Source organism: Leopardus geoffroyi, chromosome C3, assembly GCF_018350155.1.
Source record: "Leopardus geoffroyi isolate Oge1 chromosome C3, O.geoffroyi_Oge1_pat1.0, whole genome shotgun sequence".
In the NCBI taxonomy this organism is placed as follows: domain Eukaryota; kingdom Metazoa; phylum Chordata; class Mammalia; order Carnivora; family Felidae; genus Leopardus; species Leopardus geoffroyi.
In genome coordinates this window covers 104,341,611-104,366,718 of record NC_059338.1, presented here as the reverse complement: position 1 = coordinate 104,366,718, position 25,108 = coordinate 104,341,611, and the positions used below count along the sequence as shown (strand labels likewise).

General features: G+C 35.7%; 1 protein-coding gene across 49 annotated transcripts in view; it reads left to right on the top strand.

The window, feature by feature from the left end:
• Positions 1-25,108, top strand: part of RIMS2 (regulating synaptic membrane exocytosis 2) — a 612,588-nt gene that overhangs the window by 369,354 nt on the left and 218,126 nt on the right. For all 49 annotated transcript variants that reach the window (XM_045453947.1, XM_045453935.1, XM_045453941.1 and 46 more), the window contains 3 exons: positions 6,319-6,387; positions 13,342-13,498; positions 15,838-15,954. In XM_045453947.1, coding sequence (XP_045309903.1) covers positions 6,319-6,387; positions 13,342-13,498; positions 15,838-15,954 — 343 coding nt within the window. The remainder of the gene's footprint in view (positions 1-6,318; positions 6,388-13,341; positions 13,499-15,837; positions 15,955-25,108) is intronic.

The following is a 25,108-nucleotide window of genomic DNA, read 5'->3' as shown; positions in this document are numbered from 1 at the left end:
TAGAAGGATTCTTATGGAAGCAGGGAGGAGAAGCTTCCTTTGTCAGATATCAACATTTATTGTATTTGACACAGTGTGCAACTGGCATGAGAATCAATCAGTGGAATAATATTAAGAGCCCAGAAGCAGACTCTTTTATGTGAGACTCTTATTTATTTTGGAGGGGGTGCAGAGAGAGAGTGGGAGAGAGAATCTCAAACAGGCTTGCACTGTCAGTACAGAGGCCCATGTGGGGCTCAAATTTACAAACTGGGAGATCATAATCTGAGCTGAAATCAGGTCAGATGCTGAACCAACTAAGCCACCCAGGTGACCCGAGACCATCTTTTTTTTTTTTTTTTTAAATATGAAACTTATTGTCAAATTGGTTTCCATACAACACCCAGTGCTCATCCCAACAGGTGCCCTCCTCAATACCCATCACCCACCCTTCCCTCCCTCCCACCCCCCATCACCACTCAGATTGTTCTCAGTTTTCAAGAGTCTCTTATGGTCGGGCTCCCTCCCTCTCTCTTTTTTTTTTTTTTTTGTCTTCCTTTCCCTCCCCCATAGTCTTCTGTTAAGTTTCTCAGGATCCACATAAGAGTGACTTGTCTTTTATAAGGATCTGAGGTAACATGTCAGACCCAAAGAAGAAAAGTAAACAAATAAATTGAGCTGGAAAAAAAAATACTATCCATAAAAAACGAACATAGATGATCACCCCTATCCTGCAACATGTATATCAACTCTAGATGGATTAAGGACAGTTAAAGTTCAGTCAGGAAGCTGAAGTACTATTAGAGATATGGAATAAAATATTTATTATAAATATTTTAAACCACAAAATTGTAGAAGCTGGTAGTTCCTTGTAATAAGGTTTATAAGAAAATGGTTGAAGAATCTGAAAAAAGTCATGTGCCAGAGGCAACAGAGGAGAGCTAGTAAACAACTTTGGAGGGTTGTTGCCCTTTCATTTACTAGTGGTCTTGAAGTCACCGTAGGTCATAGGACAAGTTGGGAGGGAAAAGTGCATGCAAAACATCCCTTCATGATTTTATGGGTGGCCGGCAGAAGTTCTGTAGATCCTTTGTCACAAAGCTTCAGATGTACTTGGCGCAGGACTGGGGGAATCTGAAGGAAGAGGTCTAGCAGGACCTGGAACCAGAGAAACATCTAAAATCCCAGACTTGGTTATATCATACCTATTTTAAAAACTAGAAAGAATTGGAAAGAGAAATTGAAAAGCCACAATCGTCATAACAGTCTCTCATAAATGTGAACTATAGAATTGATGAACTTGAATAAACAGAACATTCTCCCAACCAACAGAGAATATACATTCTCTTCATCTACAAATGAAACTTTCGTAAAATGTTGCTATAAATTTTTAAGTAGTACATTCGTATGGTATAAATTTAAAAGTAAAAAAAAAATTCTTACCCCTCTGTTTCTCAAACATCTAGTTCTCCTTACTTGAATGAACTCTGACTGGTTTCTGTATGTTTGCAGAGATAGGCTATGTTTACATAAACAGATATGTATAGGTTTTTCCTCTTTTGTTCTGATATAAATAGTGACATAGTATGATTATTGTGTGTCCTCTGCTTTTTATTTTTAATCTCTATTCTTTTAATAGTAACTATTGACATTACAATATGCACACTTAGCAAATTAACATTAATTAACACCTCTACCTTTTTTTCCAAACTGCATAAGTTAAAATCTGATTTGTACTCTCACCCCCACTATTTAATATATTACCAGAATATATAGCCTTCCAATTAGTAATTTATTATAATATTGCCATTTTGTTCATCCAGAGTTTATTTAGATTGACCTCAATTTTTACCACTTTCTTTGCTTCCCACCTTTTTCTTTTCATTTTATACTTTTTTTTTTTCTGGGATGAATTTCTCTGTTTTTGAAGTACACATATTTTAGGACTTCTTTCAGTGAAGATCTGAAAGGCTGTGCTTTTATGAATATGTCTTCATTTCTCTGTTCCTGATGAAAAGTTTAGCTGTGTATGAAATTCTAGAATTACCTTTATCTTCTCTCAGCACCCTGACAGTGTTATTTTAATAACTCTGGCTTCCAACTTTGCAGAAAAGTCTCTCCATTTATTTAAATTTTCTTACATTGCTAGCAGTTGTTTGGAGTTAAATTGTGTCCCACTGGAAGTATATGTCTTAATTTCCAGTACCTGAAGATGTGACCTTATTTGTAAATAGGGTCTTTGTAGAAGTAGTCAAGTGTTCAATTTTGAGGTCACAAGAATAGACTTACTCCAATATGGCTGACTTCCTTATAAAAAGGGGAGATTTGGACACAGATAGACATGGACAGAGGGAAGACAATATGAAGACCCGGGAGAAGACAGCCATGTGACTAGAATGCCGTATCTACAAGTGAAAGAGAGCCAAGGATTGCTAGCAAGCACCAGAAGCTAGAAGAGAAAAGGGAGGATTCTCCCCTGGCCCTGCTGACATCCCGATTTTGGACTTCTAGCCTCCAGAACTGTGAGACGATAAATTTCTGTTGTTATAAGCCACCCAAAGTGTTTGGTACTTTGTTACAGCAGCCCTAAGAAGCAAATACAGTTGTGTTTTGTGGTTGGCGATATACATGTGTTGCACATTTGTGGTTAAATGTACTCATAAATTTTTCATGTGTTTGGGTATTCTTGTAAGCGATAGTGGCTTTGAAATTTATATTCCAGTTATCCATTGCTATTCTCTAAGAAATATAGTTCATTTATGTATGTTGACTATGTATATATTCTGCAATCTTGCTAAATTGTTAGTCTTAATGAGTTTTTTATAGCTTCCTTAGGAGTTTTAAGCTACCTGATCATGTTACTACTTGCTTTCTAATCTGTATGCCTTTCAGTTCTGTTCCTTGCTGTATTATACTGTAATGCAATGCAGTGCTGAACAGAAAGGGTTGGAGTGGACATCTCTAGCTAATTCTTTGTCTTAGGAGTATTGCATTCTATATGTCATGAGTGTGATGTTACCTACAGATTTTTTTGTACATGCCATTTATTGATTTGTGGAAATTTCCCTTGGGCTGGTTAGCTGAGATGTTTTATCACGAATGGGGGGCAAACTTTATCAAATAATTCTTCTACATCTATTGAAATATTTTTAAACTTGTAGGTACAAATGAACTAACTTCAATATACATAAAGTAAACTACAAAGAAAAATTAACAAATTAACCACCATTGAAGAAGTTTCCATTTTAATTTTTCTCAATCACTGGTAGGTCAGGCAAACAAAAATTTAGGAAAGATACAAAAGGATCAAACCACATAGTTTTCCTGTCAAATAAAGAAGTCCGCATCTAATAAATAATGAATTTGTATTCTTCTGTTATATCCTTGAAACATTTGTAAGAATTATTAATATACTATTTAATAATTGATTTTCTGACAAATTTCAAAAACTTGACAATATAGTCTATTTTCTTCAATGCCAGTGTTACTATGTCAATTTTTTTAAACAATAATAAACTATAATCATATATTTGAAAAATTTTGAAAATAGACACCTTAATGAACATTTTCTTTTAAGATTTATTATCTCTGCAATTATCATGTGTTATTCAGTCAATTGTGCCTTGGATTTAATGATGTATGGTAAATATCTAATAGACTCAAGAAGAAAATACCTAGACCTGAACTTTAAATAATACACTATATATAAATATTTTAGTAATGTAGAAAAATACTCAGAGGGGGAATGTTTATGTTAATAAAGATTAAAAGCCTGAAAATTTTGGCATATTCATCCAACTTAAGAGTTAAGCAAAAGAAGTGAAATAAATTCAAAGTAGAAAGAAAAACATCGTAACTATAAAAGCAGAAACCAATCAAGTGCAAAACAAATTTCCAGTGGAGCCCATTAGTCCCTTGAAATGGCAAAATAAACCTTTAGTGAAATTTATTGACAGAATAAAAAGAATAAAAAGAAGGTTCAGACAGCAAATGGAAACGTTACCATCAAATGGAAACAATAAATAGTATGATAAATTATGAACTTTGAAGCAAACACTGAAACTTGGACAAAGTGGACAAATTGCTATGAAAAATATAACTCACTGAACCTTGAATCAATAGGTCATTCTATGTCTGCTAAAAATGGACGTATATGTTATACATATGGAAAGAGCAAAGTTGCATCCATATCTCATACTGTACATAAACTCAGTGCAAGATAGACAAGGATGTAAGTGCTAAAGCAAAGTTTATAAATTTCAGAAAAAATATGAAAATATCTCTGTTCATAATCTCAGGAATGATTTCTTAAACAAGACATTGAACACACTACTTTTCAAAGGGAAGATTGATGTATTCAGTGACATTAAACTTAAGTACTTGAATTCATCAGGATGTTAAATGACAACATCGAGTAGAGACAACATAATTGCATGTATTTAACCTCTGTAGAATCACTAGCAAAAATAGATCAACTTCTGTCAGGAAAGTAACAACATTTGGAAGGAAGCAACATTTTTAAATCACATATATCCCCTAGTCCCCAACTCTACGCACAACCCCACACAAAACAACTTATGAAGACTGATAAAATGAACTTCATTTTTTTGCTGGTGTCATTCTTATCTTACTTCAGAGGCAGATCTGATTCTTGACCAATACCAAAAGCATGTAATCTTTATACCCTAGTGTACCTGGACATGAAACTAATCATTACCCTGTCCTTGAGCATTTACATTTTACAAGGTGAGATCTTGTTACCAGATGAGTAGCAATTCTTATTCTGTTTCTCCTCAACAGCTTCATCTGTGGTATCATTTTTTTCTCATACATCCATTTAGAATGTATAGTATATAATAATTCTGTAAATCCTTTTGTGCCTAGTCTTTTGGGATATTGTCTGGTAATTATAGTTTCCATATCAATTGAGGCTATAAGAAAGAGCCTGTGGTTTGATTGAGTTTAAAATTTTATGATATAAGCTTCGGATGGAAAATAATGAACCCATTCAATGGGACCACATGATCAAAACAGATAGATAGATGTTTTTAATGTACCCATTAAAAGGTGGAAAACAAGAGTCCTTTCAACAGACGCTTCCCTCTCTCAGGAGGGCAGGGGTTCAAGCAAAAAAAAAAAGAAAAGAAAAAAGAAAGAAAGAAAGAAAAAGAAAAAAAAATGTGTAGAATATTTCTAAGAGAAAGTTGCAAATATTGGAGTGCATTCCTACAATGTTTAATTATTGCTACTTTAGACACCTTACCCAACGTGAGCTCTTAGTGTTTTATAAACCTTATGGAAAGTATTTACTTTCTGATAACTGAACTTAGTCTATTTAATGACTAATGTGTAGTATAAGTAGACAGACGAAAGAAGTCTTTCTTGAAATAGCAACACTGTTTTCATTTACCATTAAGCATTTTCTGATTATAAGGAAGGAAAAAAACTATAACAACAGATTCTATTGTGTGAGATGTGCCTATTTTGAGACACATGTAGGAGATGAGAGATATTTAAAAACATTATAACATGTTTATATATGTGATATATTTCATAATTACATGTGAAGGAAATCTGCTTTAGCCATCAATTTAGTGGCATTTTTGCCATAGCATGATTAACACTTTAAAATTTTGTAAGAGATTTCTTTTGTAATAGAAACTCACACACAGAGGTCTTGTATTATGATAATTATTACTGCTCTGTTTTAAGCTATTTCTTAGAAAATATAACATTTCACAATTTAAATGTATTAATAAGCTTGTGGATGATTTATTTCTCATTTTCTTTTTAAATCAGTGAAGGAACAGCTAAACTAATACTAAAAGAAAGGTGTCTCTTAAATTATGCTTCTTCTCCATGAGTGTGAAAAATGAAGAATGGGGTACATTTAATTTCTTAGTCATGCATATTAGAAAAAAGCCCATGAATGCTTTTGAAATAACATACTGTCTTGCTTTGAAACTTGTATAGACTTAAATGTCTTTGTCTAAAAGCATCTAAAACTGACTTGACTTAGCTATTTTTAACTTAGCTTTTTGTTCAATAGATTTTATCAATCAGCATCAAACCACTTACATATATTATTTGGTGTTTAATATTATTTCAAGTTTTAGGACATTTAGGAAATTTTTTAAGAGTAATTTAAGAACAATATCTTTACATCACGAAATATGTGTAAAAGTAAATGTGAGCGCACAATGACTTTCTCTACTTTTTATTCTCAGGTGTGTTTCATTCAGAATCCTTTCATTTGGTTTTCAGGTTGATGAGGAGTTTTTTTTTTTTTTCCCCCTTAATAATCAGCAATTTTAATTATTCCTGTTGTTTGCTTCATAGGGTCAAAAAGAATAAGTGATAGTGAAGTGTCTGACTATGACTGTGATGATGGAATTGGTATAGTATCAGGTAAGAATTGCAGAATTCCTGTGTAGCATTAAGAAGGAAGTGTTATTCACTATTTACCAAAAAAATAGATTAAATAATAAATAAAATGAGAGAGAAATAACTTGCCTCTTTTTCCCCTTCCCCCAAACAACATTATGGCACTTTAACCTCCTGAATAATTCCAGTTGCTGGAACTCTTATCAGTTGTTTGATTGAATATTACTATTAAAAGATGTAAGATAAGTGAATATTTCTAAGTTTTCTATTTTTAAACTACTCAAAAATAAGGATTTCACCATAAATTTGGAGAGCTATTGTGTAATTAAAACTTCTTTATACTGCACAGCCATGTGAAAAATATGAAAATCTTTTTGATGTCACCAACATACCCAAATATGTCAAATATTTGAATGTGCTTTTTGAAAAAATTTTTACTGTGTTGTGTTGATTACGTATCAGGTACCGCTTGATTTTGAAATTATGTTATTGAAGTTTAAAATATTGCCTGATTTATGGTTAGAGATTTATCTGGGACTTAAACAAATGTGAAAATGACTTCAAATCCTTGAAATCTATCACCATTAGAAAGTTGAAGCATCTCCATATTCTTTTTATAAACATGAAAATCAGGATTATGGTATCGTGGTTTCTGAAATATTATCTTTCATAGGCTCATAACTTTCGTAAATGGTGTACTAATTACATTTACATAAGTATCGTACTAACTAAGATTTACACATGTTAATTCTGTTAAAAATATTTTTTCCTTGGGGCACCTGGGTGGCTCAGTCAGTTAAGCATCTGACTTCAGCTCAGGTCACGATCTCGTGGTTTGTGGGTTTGAGTCCCGTGTCGGGCTCTGTGCTGACGGCTCAAAGTCTGGAGCCTGCTTTGGATTCTGTGTCTCCCTCTCTCTCTTTCTGCCCCTCTCCCACTCAACCTCTCTCTCTGTCAAAAATAAATAAACATTAAAAAAAATTTTAATATATTTTTTCTTGCTTTTAATGTTTTTGTTTTTTCTTTTTTTGTGTGGGGAGAGAGGAAGAGTGTGAACAGGGGAGGGGCAGAGGAAAGGTGAATCTTTTCCTTTTTTTTAATGTTTACTTATTTAGAGAGAGAGAGAGAGAGAGAGAGAGAGAGCATGAGTAGGGGAGGGGAAGGGAGAGTGTTAGAGAGAGGGGGAAAGAGAGAGAATCCCAGGCAGGCTCCAGGCTGGTTGTTAGCCCAGAGCCAGACTTGAATTCATGATCCATGAGATTTCAACCTGAGAGAAATCAAGAGTGGGACACCTACCTGACTGAGCCATCCAGATGCCCCAGAAGGAAAGAGAATCTTAAGCAGGCTCCATGCCCGGTGCAGAGCCTGATAGGGGGCTTGATCCCACAACCGTGAGATCATGACCTGAGCTGAAATCAGGAGTCAAAAATCAGACGCTTGACAGACTAAGCCACCCAGACACCCCAATGTTCTTTCTTTTAAAGCTCTATCATTAACAATTCTTTCAACAGAGAATAAATGCTTCAGTCAATAGTTTAATAATTTGACTGTCAGATCAAGCATATCATCCTATATTTCTGTGAAATTTTTCCTAAGGCATTTTAAGTGTGAATTGTATATATACCTATACAGAGAAACTCCCTTACCCACCCCCCCACGTTAAGTAGCATTTTAAACAACTAGTATAAAAATATAAAAAATAAACAACTAGTATAAGTCAACACACCAGTAATCTGTTAATACTTTGTTCCCCATATGCAGAGATTTGTTTCCAACTGCATATTACATACCTGTCAAATTCAAAGTATTAGTTGCAACCATTCAAAACCCTTTTTTAATGTGAACTATCAACCTTTTCTCAATAATGAACAGTTTCAGCTGCTTTATTTAGTTTTTCCAAGTTTCCAAGGCAGGTGTCTTGAAAATTAACTACGTCAGAGGTAATATTTACCATTTGCTTACTTACTTTGTTTATTCTAAGTCAGAGGTAATTTTTACATTTGCATTGCTAATATTCTTCAAAGTAAATAGAATCTTTGATTGACATTGAAATTTAGGTTTCTCAGGGAAGCAATTACTGGCATGGATTTTGTACTCCAGTGGTATACTGAGTAGAAGAATGAGAATGGTTATAAACCAGCTATTCTTTGAACAAGTCGACTCACCCCACAATGCAGATAAATGGAATGTGTGTGTGTGTGTGCGCACAGTATGAGTTTATAGCCACTTAGACCATTAGTATTATTTTCTACTCTGACCTGAAACAATATGCAAATAAATGCACATAACTTATTTTCCAATGGGAAGGTAGAGTGATGTTTTGATAATTGGCTCTTAAACATCACATATAATATTCTGATTTCCCAAGCTAATTACCTAACCCCAATACTCATTTTTTATCACTTCTGAGTAGCTCTGTACATTATGAGTCACGAACATTTTCTTAAAACTCTATATTTCTGTTTAGTTTTCCTGTGACTGCATTATTTAAGTGTTCTTCTTATACCAACTCTTCCTCTTTTTCTCGATAGTCTCTCTTAAACTACGTGATCATCTCTTTTGTCTCTAAATATTCCCCTACCTTGGATTTCAGTGATGCTCTTTTTATAAATGACTCTCAAATCATTACCAACAGTCCTATTGTCTTTCCCAAGATTCTTTTCCATGTGTGTAATTGTTTGCCTATATGCCTGAAAATATTGTTATCTCCTCCTCTCCAAACTGGTAAACCTTCTAAACTTCTCTAACTCTTTGTAGGATACTCTTAACTTCCTAAGGGGCTAATCAAATGTTAAGATTCATTTATTTCTTCCCTTTTTTTGATCTTGTTTCTGATCACAAATTGTTGTTGATTCATATTAGAATGTCCCCAGTCTCCATTGTTGGACTTTTTTCACTGTCTACATTCATTACTCTAGTGTTGACATCTATTTAAAGTTCTGTTCCTTTGGGGCGCCTAAGTGGCTCAGTCGGTTAAGCATCTGACTCTTGATTTTGCCTCAGGTCCTGATCTCATGGTTCAGGAGTTCCAGCCCCACATCAGGATCCATGCTGACCGTCTGGAGCCTACGTGGGATTCTCTCTTTCTCCCTCTCTCTCTTCCCCTTCCCCGCTCATGCGCTCTCTCTCTCTCTCTCTTTCTCTCTCAAAAATAAATTAATAAACTTAACAAAAAACAATTAAAAATAATAAAGTCCCGTGCCTTTAAATAGCATCTTTATGCTAAAATTCCAACATGTCCAGTCAAAACTACTTATTTGTAGTCTAAATTTTTATTTTCCACTGCCCACTTGACATTTCTGCTTGGAAATGTAGTAGATATCTTCAACTTAACATGTCTAAGACTGAACTCCTAATCTTTCCCATCAAACCAATGGCAACTCCATTCTTTTTTTACTTGAATTAAAATTTTAGATTTGTTCTTGTCCTTCTCTTCCTCTTATCTCCGACATCAAATCTTACACAGAATGATCCCGATGCCTCTACTTTCAAAATATGTCCAGAATCTGACGACTTGCCATGTCTCCACTGCTGTCATCCTGGTTCGTCTTTTGCCTGACTTACTGCGTTGTCTCATTTCAGTCTGTTCTCAGCGTGGCAACTGTAGTGATCCTGTTTAAAGATAGGTCATATTCAGTTTCTGCTCAAAATCTCTAATGGGTTAAAGTCACTCAAATCAAGGGGCGCCTGGGTGGCTCAGTTGGTTAAGCAGTCAATTTCGACTGAGGTCATGATCTCATGGTTCATGAGTTCGAGCCCCACATGGGGCTCTGTGCTGTCAGCATGGAGCCTGCTTTGGATCCTCTGTCCCCCTTTCTCTCTGCCCCTCCCCTGCTCACATTTTTTTCCCTCTCTCTCTCCCTCCCTCTCTCTCTCAAAAATAAACAAACATTAAAAACAATTAAAATCACTCAGATCACCTGCCAAAAATCTTTACAAAGTGACACAAGGCCCCCGTGATTTTCCTCCTTCCTCCAGGTGTCGCTGATCTCCTCCATTGCCTGCTTCACTCCAAGCACCCTCTTCTCCCTGCTGTTGTGAACATGTCAGACTGACTCCTATCTTGGGGTCTTTGCACTTGTCTTGGAACACCTCCTCTCTGTCCACTTGGCAAAGCATCTAACTTCCTTCAACTCTTTCTGAAATGTCAACTTCTCAGTGAGTCCCGTCTACACCTGACAACGCTACATAAAATTGCAAAACGTTTCCCTGTTCTGGCATTTTGATCTCCCTTTACTACTCTGTTCTGTTTTCCTCTTAGCACTTTACCACCTTCAAACATATCACATAATTATTTATTGGGATTTTTATTGTTTTCATCACTCCAACTGAAGCGTCAACTCTACAAGGTCAAGGCTTTTAGTTTTGCTCACTACAGCACACAGAACAGCATCTGGCCTGCATGTACAGTCATAAATACTTGCTGAATGAATGAATGAATGTCCTGATTTTTTCGGTGTGGTCTGTTGCCATCACCAGTTGTCTTACTCCAGAGTTGTACTGCTAGCCGTACGTAGCTAATTTAATTGAAATTGATTTAACATAAATACATTAAAAATTCAATTCTTCATTAACCCAAACCAGATTTCAAGTGTTCAGTAGTCGTGAGTGCCTAGTGGCTACTGTATGGGACAGTGCTGATCGAGAACATCTTTACCATTCCAGAGAGTTCTGTTGGACAGTCTATTCTATGTTTTCTAAGATCAATTCATCTTGCTGCAATCTCTCTAACCTTTGGTTTGAATTGTATACTGCTGTCAGCTTCATATTCCTAAATGATTACTTAGATCATGAAAGATGAATGTGGTATTAGAGCCCAGAGAGAGCCTCGAAGTCCGATAGATTTTGCTTTAAATCCGAGCCCTAGTATTTGGCACCTAATTTCAATTCCCTAGTAAATGTCTTAATGTAAACTTTAGTTGCCTCAGGTATAAAATGGGGATAATACTATCTTCTTTGCCGAGTTGGTTCTATCACATCACTTATACATTCCCGGAAAAGCCTTGTGCTCTGCAAAATCATGGACCAAAAGATCAGACCATTCAAAACCCACGTAGCTTTGTAACCAAAACACTAAAAATAAAAATACAGGCACAATTTTCAAAAGTCACGTTAAGTTTTAAGCAGTAAAAATATTAGATGTAGGATTTGAAAATAAAATGAAGGTATCTGGGTGGAAGGAGTATGTCTAGAAGGAAAAGAGGGTAAGTCTGCAAAGTTATGATGTCAAGGGAAGTACTCACAAACACCAGGAAGAACCCATCCAATAAATACTTCTAAGACGGAGTTTGTGACCAAAGCCAGCCAAAAGGGAGAACATGGGATGAATGAGCATCATATGTGGTTCTGTATTTCTCGGGCTTTCTGCATCCAGCTTTGTTAATGTACTTTGCTTGCAGCTGCTATTATTTGCTGGATGTAGTGGACACTGTTGGTGCCCCACCCATAACCCCTTTGCTTCAGCTGGTTTACCCGTCCTCCGCTATTGTGAATGTTGGCTGCTAAGAACTCACAGCTGCCCCCCTTTCCGGAGAATTGGCCTTAGACAAACAAAACAATCTCACCTAAGTCCCACTGGCAGTCTTCAGTCAGTGACTGGCTAACCTAGGAGCACAAAAGTCTAGGATCCTTGCCTCAAAGTCAGAGCAACACCGGTACAACTCATGTTCCAGAGGCTTCAGGGGGATCTGACTGAGGTCCATGCTTGTGCTTCGTTTCTTCCCATGCCCTGTTCTGCTCTTCTAATTCCTTTTTCCTGAGGCCACTCCTTCAATCATTCATGTCCACCCGCTTCTTTTTCTTGCTCTATTTCTCAGGAACCAACTTCAGATAATACTGCAGCATGTTAACATGTTGGGAAAAATCACATACGAACCAATACTTTCTCTGAGTTATTTCTGAAACAAGTGTTGTAGCAGAACACTTAGTAAAGTACCCAGCAGAGTTCCTGGCACATAGTGAAAAGTCAAAAGCAGCCATGATGAACACGATAAAGATAATGGTGGTGGAGATAATCTCACTTCCTGCTCAGACACGTTCAGGTTTTTTTCCACAACAAGCCTCCTGATGTATTAGATATATACAACTTGAGTCAGACTTACCAAACTATTTCCCTACTTTTGCACCACATAGTACTGCTGTTTTTCTACCAACTTTGAATTCCTTCTACTTTCTTCCCATCTGTCAAATATCAGTTGCTTTCCAAGATTCATTTGAGTTATATCACTTCTATTACACTTTTTTTCTAAGCGTGTCAAATCGTTGGGCTGTTTCCCTCCTCCGAATTGTCGTATTTTTATTTTCAGTCATCTATTGTATCTCAGCCCTGTCAAGCACTATAAGAAAAGCCATTTACACAGGTACTTCAGATAGTATTCGGAATGCTTTCTAATATTGTTTATCTCTTAAAGAAATAATCGTAGACTTTTATGAACTTTTGTGAAGTTAATCGTTTTGAATATTTATAGTTGTTGAGACGTAACTGAAGCTCTTTTATTTCATTGAAGGGATGACAATGTTTTTAGAATAAACTTGCATCCTTTATTAAAGATAATTAACTGCCTATGGGGCACCTGGGTGGCTCAGTCAGTTAAGCGTCCGACTCTTGATTTCGACTCAGGTCATGATTTCATGGTTTGCGGAATCAAGCCCCATGTCAGGCTCCGCACTGACAGTGCGGAGCCTGCTTGGGATTCTCTCTCTCCCTGTCTCTTTGCACCAACCCCCTTCACTCTCTCTTTCTCTCTCAAAAATAAATAGACTTTAACAAGAAGATAATTCGCTATATATAAAAGTTTTAATCTACCTAGCACAATTAAAATATTTTTATATTATAGTACTATGTTTTGTTCATTATGCTTTACATTTAATAGAGTCAAAGACTTTCAACTTCACCAACATTTAATTTTTTCACTAAAGTACAAAATACAAAAGGACTTAGTGGGTAGATAACTGTACTTTTAATCTTTGTACCTTTAGATTATCGACACAATGGTCGAGATCTTCAAAGCTCAACATTATCAGTGCCAGAACAAGTAATGTCATCAAACCATTGCTCACCAACGGGATCTCCTCACCGAGTAGATGTTATAGGAAGGACTAGATCATGGTCACCTAGTGTCCCTCCTCCACAAAGGTAAGATACCATATACATTTTATTTGTAAGATGGTATGAAAAACCTATTTATCACAAAGAATCATTACTAATCTCTAAAGGCAATAAATTCTTACAGAAAAAAAGTTACTGAAGGAAAAGCAAATATTCTCTTCAATAAACTAAATAGTGAGAGTCAAATAAAATATGGGCCACTTTGTAACTCTGGTTAAAGTATGTATTCTTTTATGTGAGAGTTGAAGATTTTAAAGAAGATCCCGCTTTCAGTTACTTATCCGTACTGAGCAGATCTAGTTAGAACCAATTAATTATACTCATGAGTGATATTAGTATTGATTATTTAAGAAATAGGAAAAAATAAACATCTGATGGGGTTTCTAGGTTAGGAGCAATCATGCAAAGAATTAAAAAGGATGCACAGGTAGAGGGAAGAATGGCTCAGAAAACCTCCAGTGCCTGGTGGAAAACCGTAAGCAATCCTGTTAAAGACAGAGAGGCTTAAAGGAATGAGAGCCATGGAAATAATGTATTTATTGACAAGATATATTTACATAATTCACATTTTACATACGTTACATTTTACATTAAGAAAATTTGAACTCTTAGAATGATAGTCATATAATGCCTATTTTAAATGAATAATTGAGTTAGTTTTAGCTTTAGAAATTTTCCTTGTAATTTTAATTTTACACATAGTATTGGACTAAGAGAACTTAAGATTGTTACATTTATAAATTTAATTTATTTAATATATATGAATATAAGTACTTAGAAAGTGTTTACTTAAGTTAGACACAATTAAAGTAATTACAAAGAAAATATATTAAATTTATAAACATTGTTTAAATTGTCTGAAGATTTTGATTTTACTAAGTTTGTAAATGAGACTAAAACTATTAAAAGTCTTCTGAAAAGTAATTGCTTAAATGTGGTAGACCTATCAATAGAATATTTGTAATCTGAAATTTAAAGTTTAAGAGAGGGGCATCCGGGTGACTGGCCGGTTAAACATTGGACTTCAGCTCAGGTCATGGTCTCGCAGCTTGTGAGTTTGAGTCCCGCATCGGGTTCTGCACTGACAGCTCAGAGCCTGGAGCCTGCTTCTGATTCTGTGTCTTGGGGTGCCTGGGTGGCACAGTCGGTTAAGCGTCTGACTTCAGCCAGGTCACGATCTCGCGGTCCGTGAGTTCGAGCCCCGCGTCAGGCTCTGGGCTGATGGCTCAGAGCCTGGAGCCTGTTTCCAATTCTGTGTCTCCCTCTCTCTCTGCCCCTCCCCCGTTCATGCTCTGTCTCTCTCTGTCCCAAAAATAAAATAAACGTTGATTCTGTGTCTCCCCCTCTCTCTGCCCCTCCCATACATGTGCTCTGTGTCTCAATAATAAATAAATGTTTTTTAAAAATTGGAAAAAAAAATAGTTTGAGAGAGAACTGGATTTTGAATTTTAACTTTAATAAATTAAGCCATTCCTTATTTTTTTAAGTTTATTTATTTGTATTTGTCTTGAGACAGAGAGAGTTGGGTAGGAGAGAGAGAGAGAGAGAGAGAGGGAGAGAAGCCTAAGCAGGCTCTACACATGCGCAGAGCTCCACATGGGGCTTGAACTCACGAACTGTGAGATCATGACCCCAGCCAAAATCACGAGTAGGACGCTTAACCAACTGAGTCACCTAGGTGCCCCACCATTCCTTATTCAAAAAGGAAAAAAGAAAAAAGAAGGATGCTTGACTTTTTACCAGGAAAAGAATATCTGAACATACCTAAAGAAAATAGGCAAAGTTTTAGAATACATTCAGCTACACCTAATAGAAAGCCCATAATAAGAGCTCATATAAGAAGTTTATTCTATCATGAAAACGAAGTGTGTAAGTAGACAATCCAGACCAAGAATGTTAACTTTAAAAAGTCATCATTGATCAGTTATAAAGACTTCAGTTTAGATTGTAAAAAACAGATAAAAGTCATATCCCTAAGACAAGATACAGCAATATTAACTACAAGCAACATGCTGAACTCATTTTCTCCACACAGATTTATTCCTCCTTCTGTATTTTATATAAGAATTACTACTAGAAACCTGGGAGTTGTCCATTAATAATTCTGATAATTCTTATCTCTATCCCCATTGATATTAGCTTAGTTTTATGTTTATATCTGTTATAGCAACAATCTAACTTCCCTGTCAACCTCCAGTTGAAATGTATCCCATTAGCCAGAGGTTCAGTTAGTTAAAACAAAAATCTCGGACTTGACATTAGAGTGATTTTTGTCTTTTTCTACTTTCTTTATTAATAAACCTCATTTCTTAATGTAGTATATGATTATGGTTCATTAAGACATTTGATGGATTTTGCTATTTCAGTCGGAATGTGGAACAGGGACTTCGAGGAACACGGTCTGCTGCTGGACATTATAATACAATTAGCCGAATGGATAGACATCGTGTGATGGATGACCATTATTCTCCAGATAGAGACAGGTAAATAGGATTAAATCCTATTAGAGCTTATTATAATCGCTGCCTTCAGGAAGAAGGTATTACCATAAAATATTTTCATACTGAACTTGGATATTTGTCATCTTATTTTTGAAAGCCATTTCCTTTACAATTCCTACATTCATTCTTATGACCACCAGGTAAAAAAAAAAAAAAAAAAAAAAAAAAAATGAAACCAACAAGAACAAACTTTTTGTTGGTTTAAAAAAAAAATCATCTTGCTCTTGCCGTTTTGGTCCTTTGTTAACTCAAACCAGTTAAGTTAGTGAGTTTTCACATGAGGTTATAAGGATAATATAATGAAAATGACATGTTTTATTATTTTAACATTATCATAACCGATCATTACCTGTAAAAATACTTTGACGAGACAAGCCTGGTTTGTTTTGGAAACCGACACAAAAACTGATTCATTTAGAGGTTTTTCCTCATGGCTTTTAGTAAACCTTTTCCACATCTTAAAGCATTATGGTTGTTGATTGCTGGATTTGGAGGAATTCTCTGAATTTGCTCCACTAAATGTGACATACTTAGAAATGACATATGTTTCAATGCATATGATAATTACTACTAGTTTGCTTTTAAGTTAAGCCAATTGATTAACCCTCTAATTCTTGGTTTGGTTATATATAAAATGAAAAATGCTATGATATTTCCCCCCACACTATCAAATGGGTTTGAGATGAGGGTTAGGAAAGAAAGCTTAATTTACTCTTCAGAGAATATTATGATAAAATAACAAGGAAACTCAGAAGTCGCTTTGTGTGCATTCTAAACCGATTTTTAAAAAGACATTTAAATCAACTGATATGAGAAGTTCCCAATTTTATCATTGTCAGTACTTGTGAATTTGTTTTGTCTAAATCAAGGGTTATAGTCAATTCGGGCTTATAATTTTATCGTGTTGATTACACTTTTCCAAAAGAAAAGATAAGGAACGTCTATCTATAGTTTTCAATAGTGGCGAACAATCATTGGCTTTTGTGTCTGAGATCTAAGAAGTAGGAAGTTATTAAATTAATATCTTTATGAGTTGTCAAATGAAAGTGAATGTAGTATTTTATTTCTTTTTCGTTTGTTTAACTTTTTCATCATGATCTGTGTTTTTAGGGGTAATTATAGATATGGTGCCTATAGAAATGGTTTCACATCAAGTACAATACTAAGTGAAAAATCCCTTGTTGGCATGATTAGGAGTTGGAAGGAGTCATATTAGGCTGGGTGAACGAGTACTTTTGTTGCCTTATAGAATTCTAATGAGTTTGATAATCTCTCGAAATTATTCATGTAGCAGTTCATAAACTCTTTGCTGTTTGAAAAATTGTTAAGGACACGACAAAAGAAAAAAGTGTCTGAAATGACTTTAAATCCTTCAAGTTTATGTAAAGTTTTTCTTTAAGGAGAAATGGACCTGATATTTTCTCTGAAGACAATATGGTCTAAATCTTGCAGAGAAGAACAGAGTAAAATTAACCTCTTGAATTATCCTCACAAACAAAATTGTCACTATTATATCAAACACATAATAATTTATCAATATTTTAAGACAAATGGTCATAGTATTAATGTTAAAAAAAAGTTGCTGTTCAATCCTTGGTATATAGTTAATATAGTCATAATTGATATGTCATTTTATTTTTCTTGTTTATTTTATAACTTTATGAATCTTCAGTTTGGCAAAATGTTCAAATAATTCAGAGGTTTTGGAAGCATTTGATCCCTGAGGTTTCAGCAAGTCTTTAGAGTGCTATAGATTACCAGATTGTAATTACTCCTAACTGGGAGATGTTTAAAATTTTTTTTTAATTTTTTTTTAACATTTATTTATTTTTGAGACAGAGAGAGAGAGAGAGAGAGAGAGCGCATGAACAGGGGAGGGTCAGAGAAAGAGGGAGACACAGAATCTGAAACAGACTCCAGGCTCTGAGCTGTCAGCACAGAGCCCGACGCGGGGCTCAAACCCACAGACCGCGAGATCATGACCTAAGCCGAAGTCAGACGCTTAACCGACTGAGCCACCCAGGCGCCCCTAAAATTTTTTTAATTAGTAAAATAGAATTTCTTTTATATAGGACTACAAAACTATTTCTAATATATTAGCTTTGAGTTATCTGTGTAATAATTACTTATTAACATGAGGAATCAAAAATCAAAAAGTATAGTATTATCCATGTTAGGTAGCCTATCACATTATTAAACAATGGATTCTTGATTTCTGTTTTATCCTTTATATTCTAAATATTCTAAAAGATTTTCAATAATAGAATGCATGTGAAGGCATTGTAATTTTTATGCACTGTTTAGAAGGTAAGAATACCCTAGAAGTCTTGCAGTGAATTTTTGTGAATAGCATTTTATAGAGTCAGCCAGTAATACTGTTAATTAAAAAACCTAAAAGAGAATTTCCTTTGAGATAGTAAGTAAAATTTAGGCATTTTGAGGAGTGCATTAACTTTTCTTGTCAGTAATAATTGGTGCACTGGACCAGAATATTCTATTTATTTATTTATTTTTTTATTTTTATTTTTTTTTTTTCAACGTTTATTTATTTTTGGGACAGAGAGAGACAGAGCATGAACGGGGGAGGGGCAGAGAGAGAGGGAGACACAGAATCGGAAACAGGCTCCAGGCTCTGAGCCATCAGCCCAGAGCCTGACGCGGGGCTCGAACTCACGGACCGTGAGATCGTGACCTGGCTGAAGTCGGACGCTTAACCGACTGCACCACCCAGGCGCCCCAGAATATTCTATTTAATATACTCTTTTCTTTTATAGGATTTGGAACCAAATGGCATTGGGTTTGAATTTAGGCTTTTTATTACTTGCTAGCTGTGTTACTTTGGGAAAATTAACATGTTTGACGCTTGATTTCTTTATCTATAAAATTAGAACATAGTACCAACTTCATAGAGTTGTTGGGTAGATTAGATGACACAGCACCTCCAGTTGCAATACTGAACTTGGATATTTGTACTCAAAACATGTGCCTTACCTTTAACATTTTAGAGGATCTTGTGGCTTACAGATAAGTGACATTTTAATGTGCCTATTAAGTAGAAATATGAGAAATCAGTTAATACAGGTATTTGTAAAAAAAAAGCTTTAGAGTGTAGAAACATGAGTTGGACCTTGAAAAACGGAGAGGTTTATTCATGAGAGACCAAGAGCATAAATACAGAGGCAGAACACACATATATATCAGAAAGACCCAGTGTGAATGAAGACTTGACATATTGGAAAGTTGTGCATAAAGATAATGACTTTTACATTGGCTATATTGGATGAAAAATACTACTATTCGGCATTAATTTATAGTATCTGGCTAAACTAAGTGATATGAGGAAATATAGTATTCACATCCTTATAGGTGGTGTTAAAAAGAATCCTATATCAACATTTGATTGGATCTTTATATCTCTGCACATCTCTGTTATCATTAGTCAAAATCCTATTCTGTGTTGAAAAGAAAATAGGTTCTTTACAAGTAACTCAGAAACTTGGATGCAGGGCTGTTAGCTAAAATGATGGATTATGACATTATTCATCTTCTTCTCCATCCCCCCGCCCCCATACTTTTTGGATCATGGTTTCTCTGGTAAATCCTGGTAACTACTACTAGGAACATAATTTTCCTGGGACAGCTTATGTGGCTTTCATATTAGAAATCACTTCAAGAGCTTGTTTACTTGAGTTAAGTTAGTATTAGAATAATTATAGAGTACTAGATAATATTTCTGTAACATGTCAGAGATATCCTGCAGTATTCATTTTTATGTCTGTCCTGGAGACAAAATATATTGGGTACCTTTAATTTTATGCAGTATACTTTTAGGATAATGACAAAAAATACTATTAACACTGGCCTAAGATATATTATTTCGGAAGTGTTTTTCTGTTGTGCATTTATATTCTAAAAAGAAAAATGCCATGTTATGTGGATCTCCAGGATACCTCACACACTTAGACCATTTCTCTACTTTTTGTCAGCCAACCAGCTACCAGAAAGTGTCCAAATGACCCATAACTATTGTTTTCTTGGTCTTTTTAGTTATCAACTATGAGGGAACCATATCTCTGAAAGTTTGAAAATACAGAGAAAGTAAATGAAAAAAAAAACCTCTCGTTGCAAAAATAATACGTTTTATTTATTACACTTCAGGAGTAAATTTTAACATACCTCGATCATACTGAATTAATTTTAGGAACTACAAAGTAGCAAAACATTAACAATATAAAAGACACAGAACAGAAAGCTTTGCATTAAGGTGAGATTGTTGGAAACTTTGCTTTCAAAAGCTATAGGTTATTTCAGAATGAGATATTTTATTTCCTCCTTTTGCAGTCCTGTTTGTTTGGTGGTTTTTATTTTTTATTTTTTATTTTTTTTCAACGTTTATTTATTTTTGGGACAGAGAGAGACAGAGCATGAACGGGGGAGGGGCAGAGAGAGAGGGAGACACAGAATCGGAAACAGGCTCCAGGCTCTGAGCCATCAGCCCAGAGCCCGACGCGGGGCTCGAACTCACGGACCGCGAGATCATGACCTGGCTGAAGTCGGACGCTTAACCGACTGCGCCCAGGCGCCCTGTTTGGTGGTTTTTAAAAGGGGATCTTCAGGCTCATCTGATAATGGAAGGATAATTCATTATAAATACAATTTTGTTCTGTCTTTAAAGATTTTATTTCTTAATAAGACTCGAAGTATGTCTAGAAATTGGATCAGTAATCCAGTTCAATTCTTTGGATACTGAGAATTTCCATTATGATTTTTGAATCTTAATCCCTTTTTTCAGTTTTTAAAATTTAGTAATTTTTTTAATTTTCTATTTTTTTCTTTTACTCTGCTCAACTTTTTTAAAAAATTCAAAAAGATTGGATGAATTACGATTTTTAACATAATTTTTTAAGTCATTACTTAACTCATTATGTATATTTAAGACAGTAGTGTTTGCTTAGGTTTAATAATTCCATTAATCTTGGAAGAAAAGTAAGCATGGTTTAATTGAGAAGAGTAAATGAAATATTTTTAAATTGTACCGAGTGGATGTGGCAAAGAGTCTTAGATAAATCTCTGGATCTTAGGCAGATTTTACTACCAAAACAGTGTGGTCCTTTTTATGTACTAGTCAACCATGCATTTTTAATAGTTTTCAACAGAATCTTAAGGGGGATCATGACCAGATTAGATTAAGTGACTGTAGAAAAGTATGCATTCCAAGTTCTCCAGAGAAACAGAACCAGTAGAATAGATAGATAATAAGGAAGTGGCTCGCACAGTGATGGAGAAGGTTGAAAAGTCCTCCCATCTGATCTATGCACCCTGGAGACCCATGAAATGATGGTATAATTCAGTCCAGGTCTGAAGGCCTGAGAACCAGGGAAGCCAGGAAATCCTCGTGTGAGGGCCAGAGAGATAAGACATGTCCAGCTCTAAAATGAGGCAGGAAAAAGGGAGGAATTCTTCCTTCTGCCTACTTTGTTTTGCTGTGACTCTCACCAGATTGTATGATGCTCACTCAGACTGAGAAGGACAATCTACTGAGTCCACTGATTCAAATGTTAATATCATCCGGAAACATCCTCAGTGACACACCCAGAAATAACACTTAATATGAGCATTCCTCAGGCTATTTAAATTCACTATCACAAAAAGGGAAATAAACTGATGTTTGACAAAGGTAGTCCTCCCTTAATGTTTCCTTTTTCTTTATAGAGACAAAATTAATCACAGGCTCCTCAAGGAAAATGTAAGAAATTGGATGACAATATATATGTTCTATGAATTTGAAAATTTTAATAAGCTTTGAAGTTTACCTCTTTTCATTGGTCAAGTTATTTTCAGAGAAAATCTATTTGTTCTTAAGGCAATAAATCCCAACATCACAACTGTTGGTTATTATTTCCACTCTGTAGAGCCAGGAAATTCTTTTCTGAATACTGTTTTATTTATTTTCTTATACTACAGAAGTTTGTAATATTCTGTTTACATTTCTAGAATGTCTCTATGATTATGTGAACCATTGCTGTTTTTGGAGGCTCACCATGAAAATAGCATAATTCTGTTTTTACTTTTTAATTCAATCCAAAATGTACTGATTGAGTGTGCAAAGATTTAAAATAGACATTATCCTGGCCTAGATAAACAGAAGATCCAACTAATTATACCAGCTCATATATCCCAACTAATTATATTATATAATATACCAACTAATTATAAAACATAGAAGACTGTAAGGCCTAAGTATAATATTATTAGAACAGATTGGAGAGAGAATTACTTGCTTGAGTATTGGAAAAAAGCTTCAAAGGCAAATTGGACTTTAATTTTTTTTTTTTTTCTTCAACGTTTATTTTATTTTTTGGGACAGAGAGAGACAGAGCATGAACGGGGGAGGGGCAGAGAGAGAGGGAGACACAGAATCGGAAACAGGCTCCAGGCTCTGAGCCATCAGCCCAGAGCCCGACGCGGGGCTCAAACTCACGGACCGCGAGATCGTGACCTGGCTGAAGTCGGACGCTTAACCGACTGCGCCACACAGGCGTCCCTAATTGGACTTTAAAGATCAAGTAGAATTTTCTTTTTTTTTTTTTTTCATTTAAAAAAAAAATTTTTTTTGTAACGTTTATTTTTGAGACAGAGAGAGACAGAACGTGAACGGGGGAGGGTCAGAGAGAGAGAGAGGGAGACACAGAATCTGAAACAGGCTCCAGGATCTGAGCTGTCAGCACAGAGCCCGACGCGGGGCTTGAACTCACCAACCGCAAGATCATGACCTGAGCCAAAGTCAGACGCTTAACCGACTGAGCCACCCAGGCGCCCCTCAAGTAGAATTTTCAAAGGCCATGAAGTGGGGACATGGTGAGAATGATGGCATTCTTAGCAGAGTGATGAGCACTAACAAAGTCTTGGAGTCAGGAAAGTGGGGGGAGGGGGTATATTTAGAGAATCTTCCATGGTCTGGTGTGTCTAGATAAAATATTATAGTATGGGAGATAGGAAGTGATAGGATATGAAGATTGAAGGTAGTTTAGAACTTAATTAGTATGCCATGTAAGGGAATATATATACTTATATTTGATATGTGAAACCATTGAAGGATTTGGAGCAAAGTTTGTACATGATCAGAAGCATAATTTGCAAATATACTTCAAATAGAGTGAAGAATAGATTACATCAGGAAAGGGTTGGTTTTGAAGGAAGGGAAATGGTAGATTATTTCAGTAGACTTGGTAAGCCTGATTTACGGTAGTGGCAGAAGAAAAAGAAGAGATAAATCTGAGTTATTTAGGCATTAGAACTAGCAAGGTTTATAAATCAATTAAATGTGGAAAATAAGGAAAATGGAGGAGTTAAACTATGAGATTTAAAAAAAAAATTTTTAATGTTTATTTTTGAAAGAGAGAGAGAGAGAGAGAGAGAGAGAGAGAGAGAGCTTGAACAGGGGAGGGGCAGAGAGAGGGGGAGACACAGAATTGAAGCAGGCTCCAGGCTCCAAGCTGTCAGCACAGAGCCCGACACAGGGCTTGAACTCACAGACTACAAGATCATGACCTGAGCTGAAGTCAGACGCTCAATAGACTGAGCCACCCAGGCGCCCCAAATTATGAGATTTTTAAAAGTTGGTTTATTTAGTAAATATTTAAATCCTTAGTTAAAACGGGGATTACGGGAAGAGGAATACTAAGTTTCAAGGGAGAGTTAACTATATTTGAAGCTAGAGGGTCTTTTGGAGATTGTGGAATCCTAGATTCTAAAGAGGTACCTGAAGGATTGCTGTTGTAGATTAAGGGTGAAGCCGAATGCATAGGGACTAATCCCCTCACACCCTTGTTAGCCAGTCATTCTGATTTTATTGGATTCCTAATTGATGGTTTTACATAAAAATCTGTTCAAAAAAAAAAAAAATCTTCTGTTCAAAAAGAAAGTTTAAAAACCACTGCTCCAGCCCCCTCATTTCACAAATGCAGCACCAGACGTCCAAATAGGCAAGTGTCTTGTTCAAACCTCAAAATTAACATGTGTTTTTCTGAAGTATCTACATGACACTCAGGCAGCCATGTGGAGAGCCCAGGAAGCAGCTGGGAATGTGCTGTGAAACCCAAAGAAAAATGAAAGCTAAAAAAGTGAGCGTTTACAACTATAAAAGCAAATAATATTATCCAGAAAGAATGTGTTGGAATATAGAGTTTGAGGAACACATCTTGGGAACCCATTGCCTCTAAGGAATAAAGAGAGAGAGAATCCAGTAAATGAAATGGGTAAAGAAGCAGTTAGCTAGACGGGAGACCAGGCCATAAGAGCCTGAATTTTGGCTTAAGGAAGACCTAAGTTTGAATCCCAGTCCAGCTACTTACTATCTGGCTGTGGGCAGATACTCACAGCCTCAGTTGTTTGGTCTGTGGCAATACTAGACCCTACCTCAAAGAGTTGTTATGAGAAATAAATGAGATAAAGTTGACAAAACTTTAATGGAGTACTTGTTACATGGTTAAGTGTTACATAAATACTATTTAAAAACATTTTTTAATGTTTATTTTATTTTTGAGAGAGAGAAAGAGAGAGAGAGAGCATGGGGAAGGGGCAGAGAGAGAGAGGGAGACACAGAATCTGAAGCAAGCTCCAAACTCTAAGCTTGGAACAGAGGCCCATGTGGAGCTCAAACCCACAAACCGCGAGATCATGACCTGAGCCAAAGTCAGATGCTTAACCAACTGAGCCACCCAGGTGCCCCTATAAATACTATTTTTAATAGCCAGAGAATCATGTTTCAAAAACCAAGAGAAGAGAGAATGTCAACAAGAGGTTGAAAATCAGTGTGTAACACCATAAATAAATGTAATATGATGAAGATCAAGAAGTTGAAGGATTTTTTTAGGATTTCACAGGTAACATTCACAGGATAGCTTCAAGGGAAATGTAGAGGTTGCAGTCACATCATGGTAAGCTTAAAGCATGAACGCATGAAGTGGTGACAAGAATTGTAGATGTGGCTAAGATGTCGAATGTTGTGAAGGAAAGTCAGAAACATGCAATATTTTGAGAGGAAGGCGAGATCAATGAAGGGTTTATTTTTTAGGATTAAATGCAGTTCAGGAAAGGAAGGCATGAAACAATCATGAATGATGGAAGGTTATGT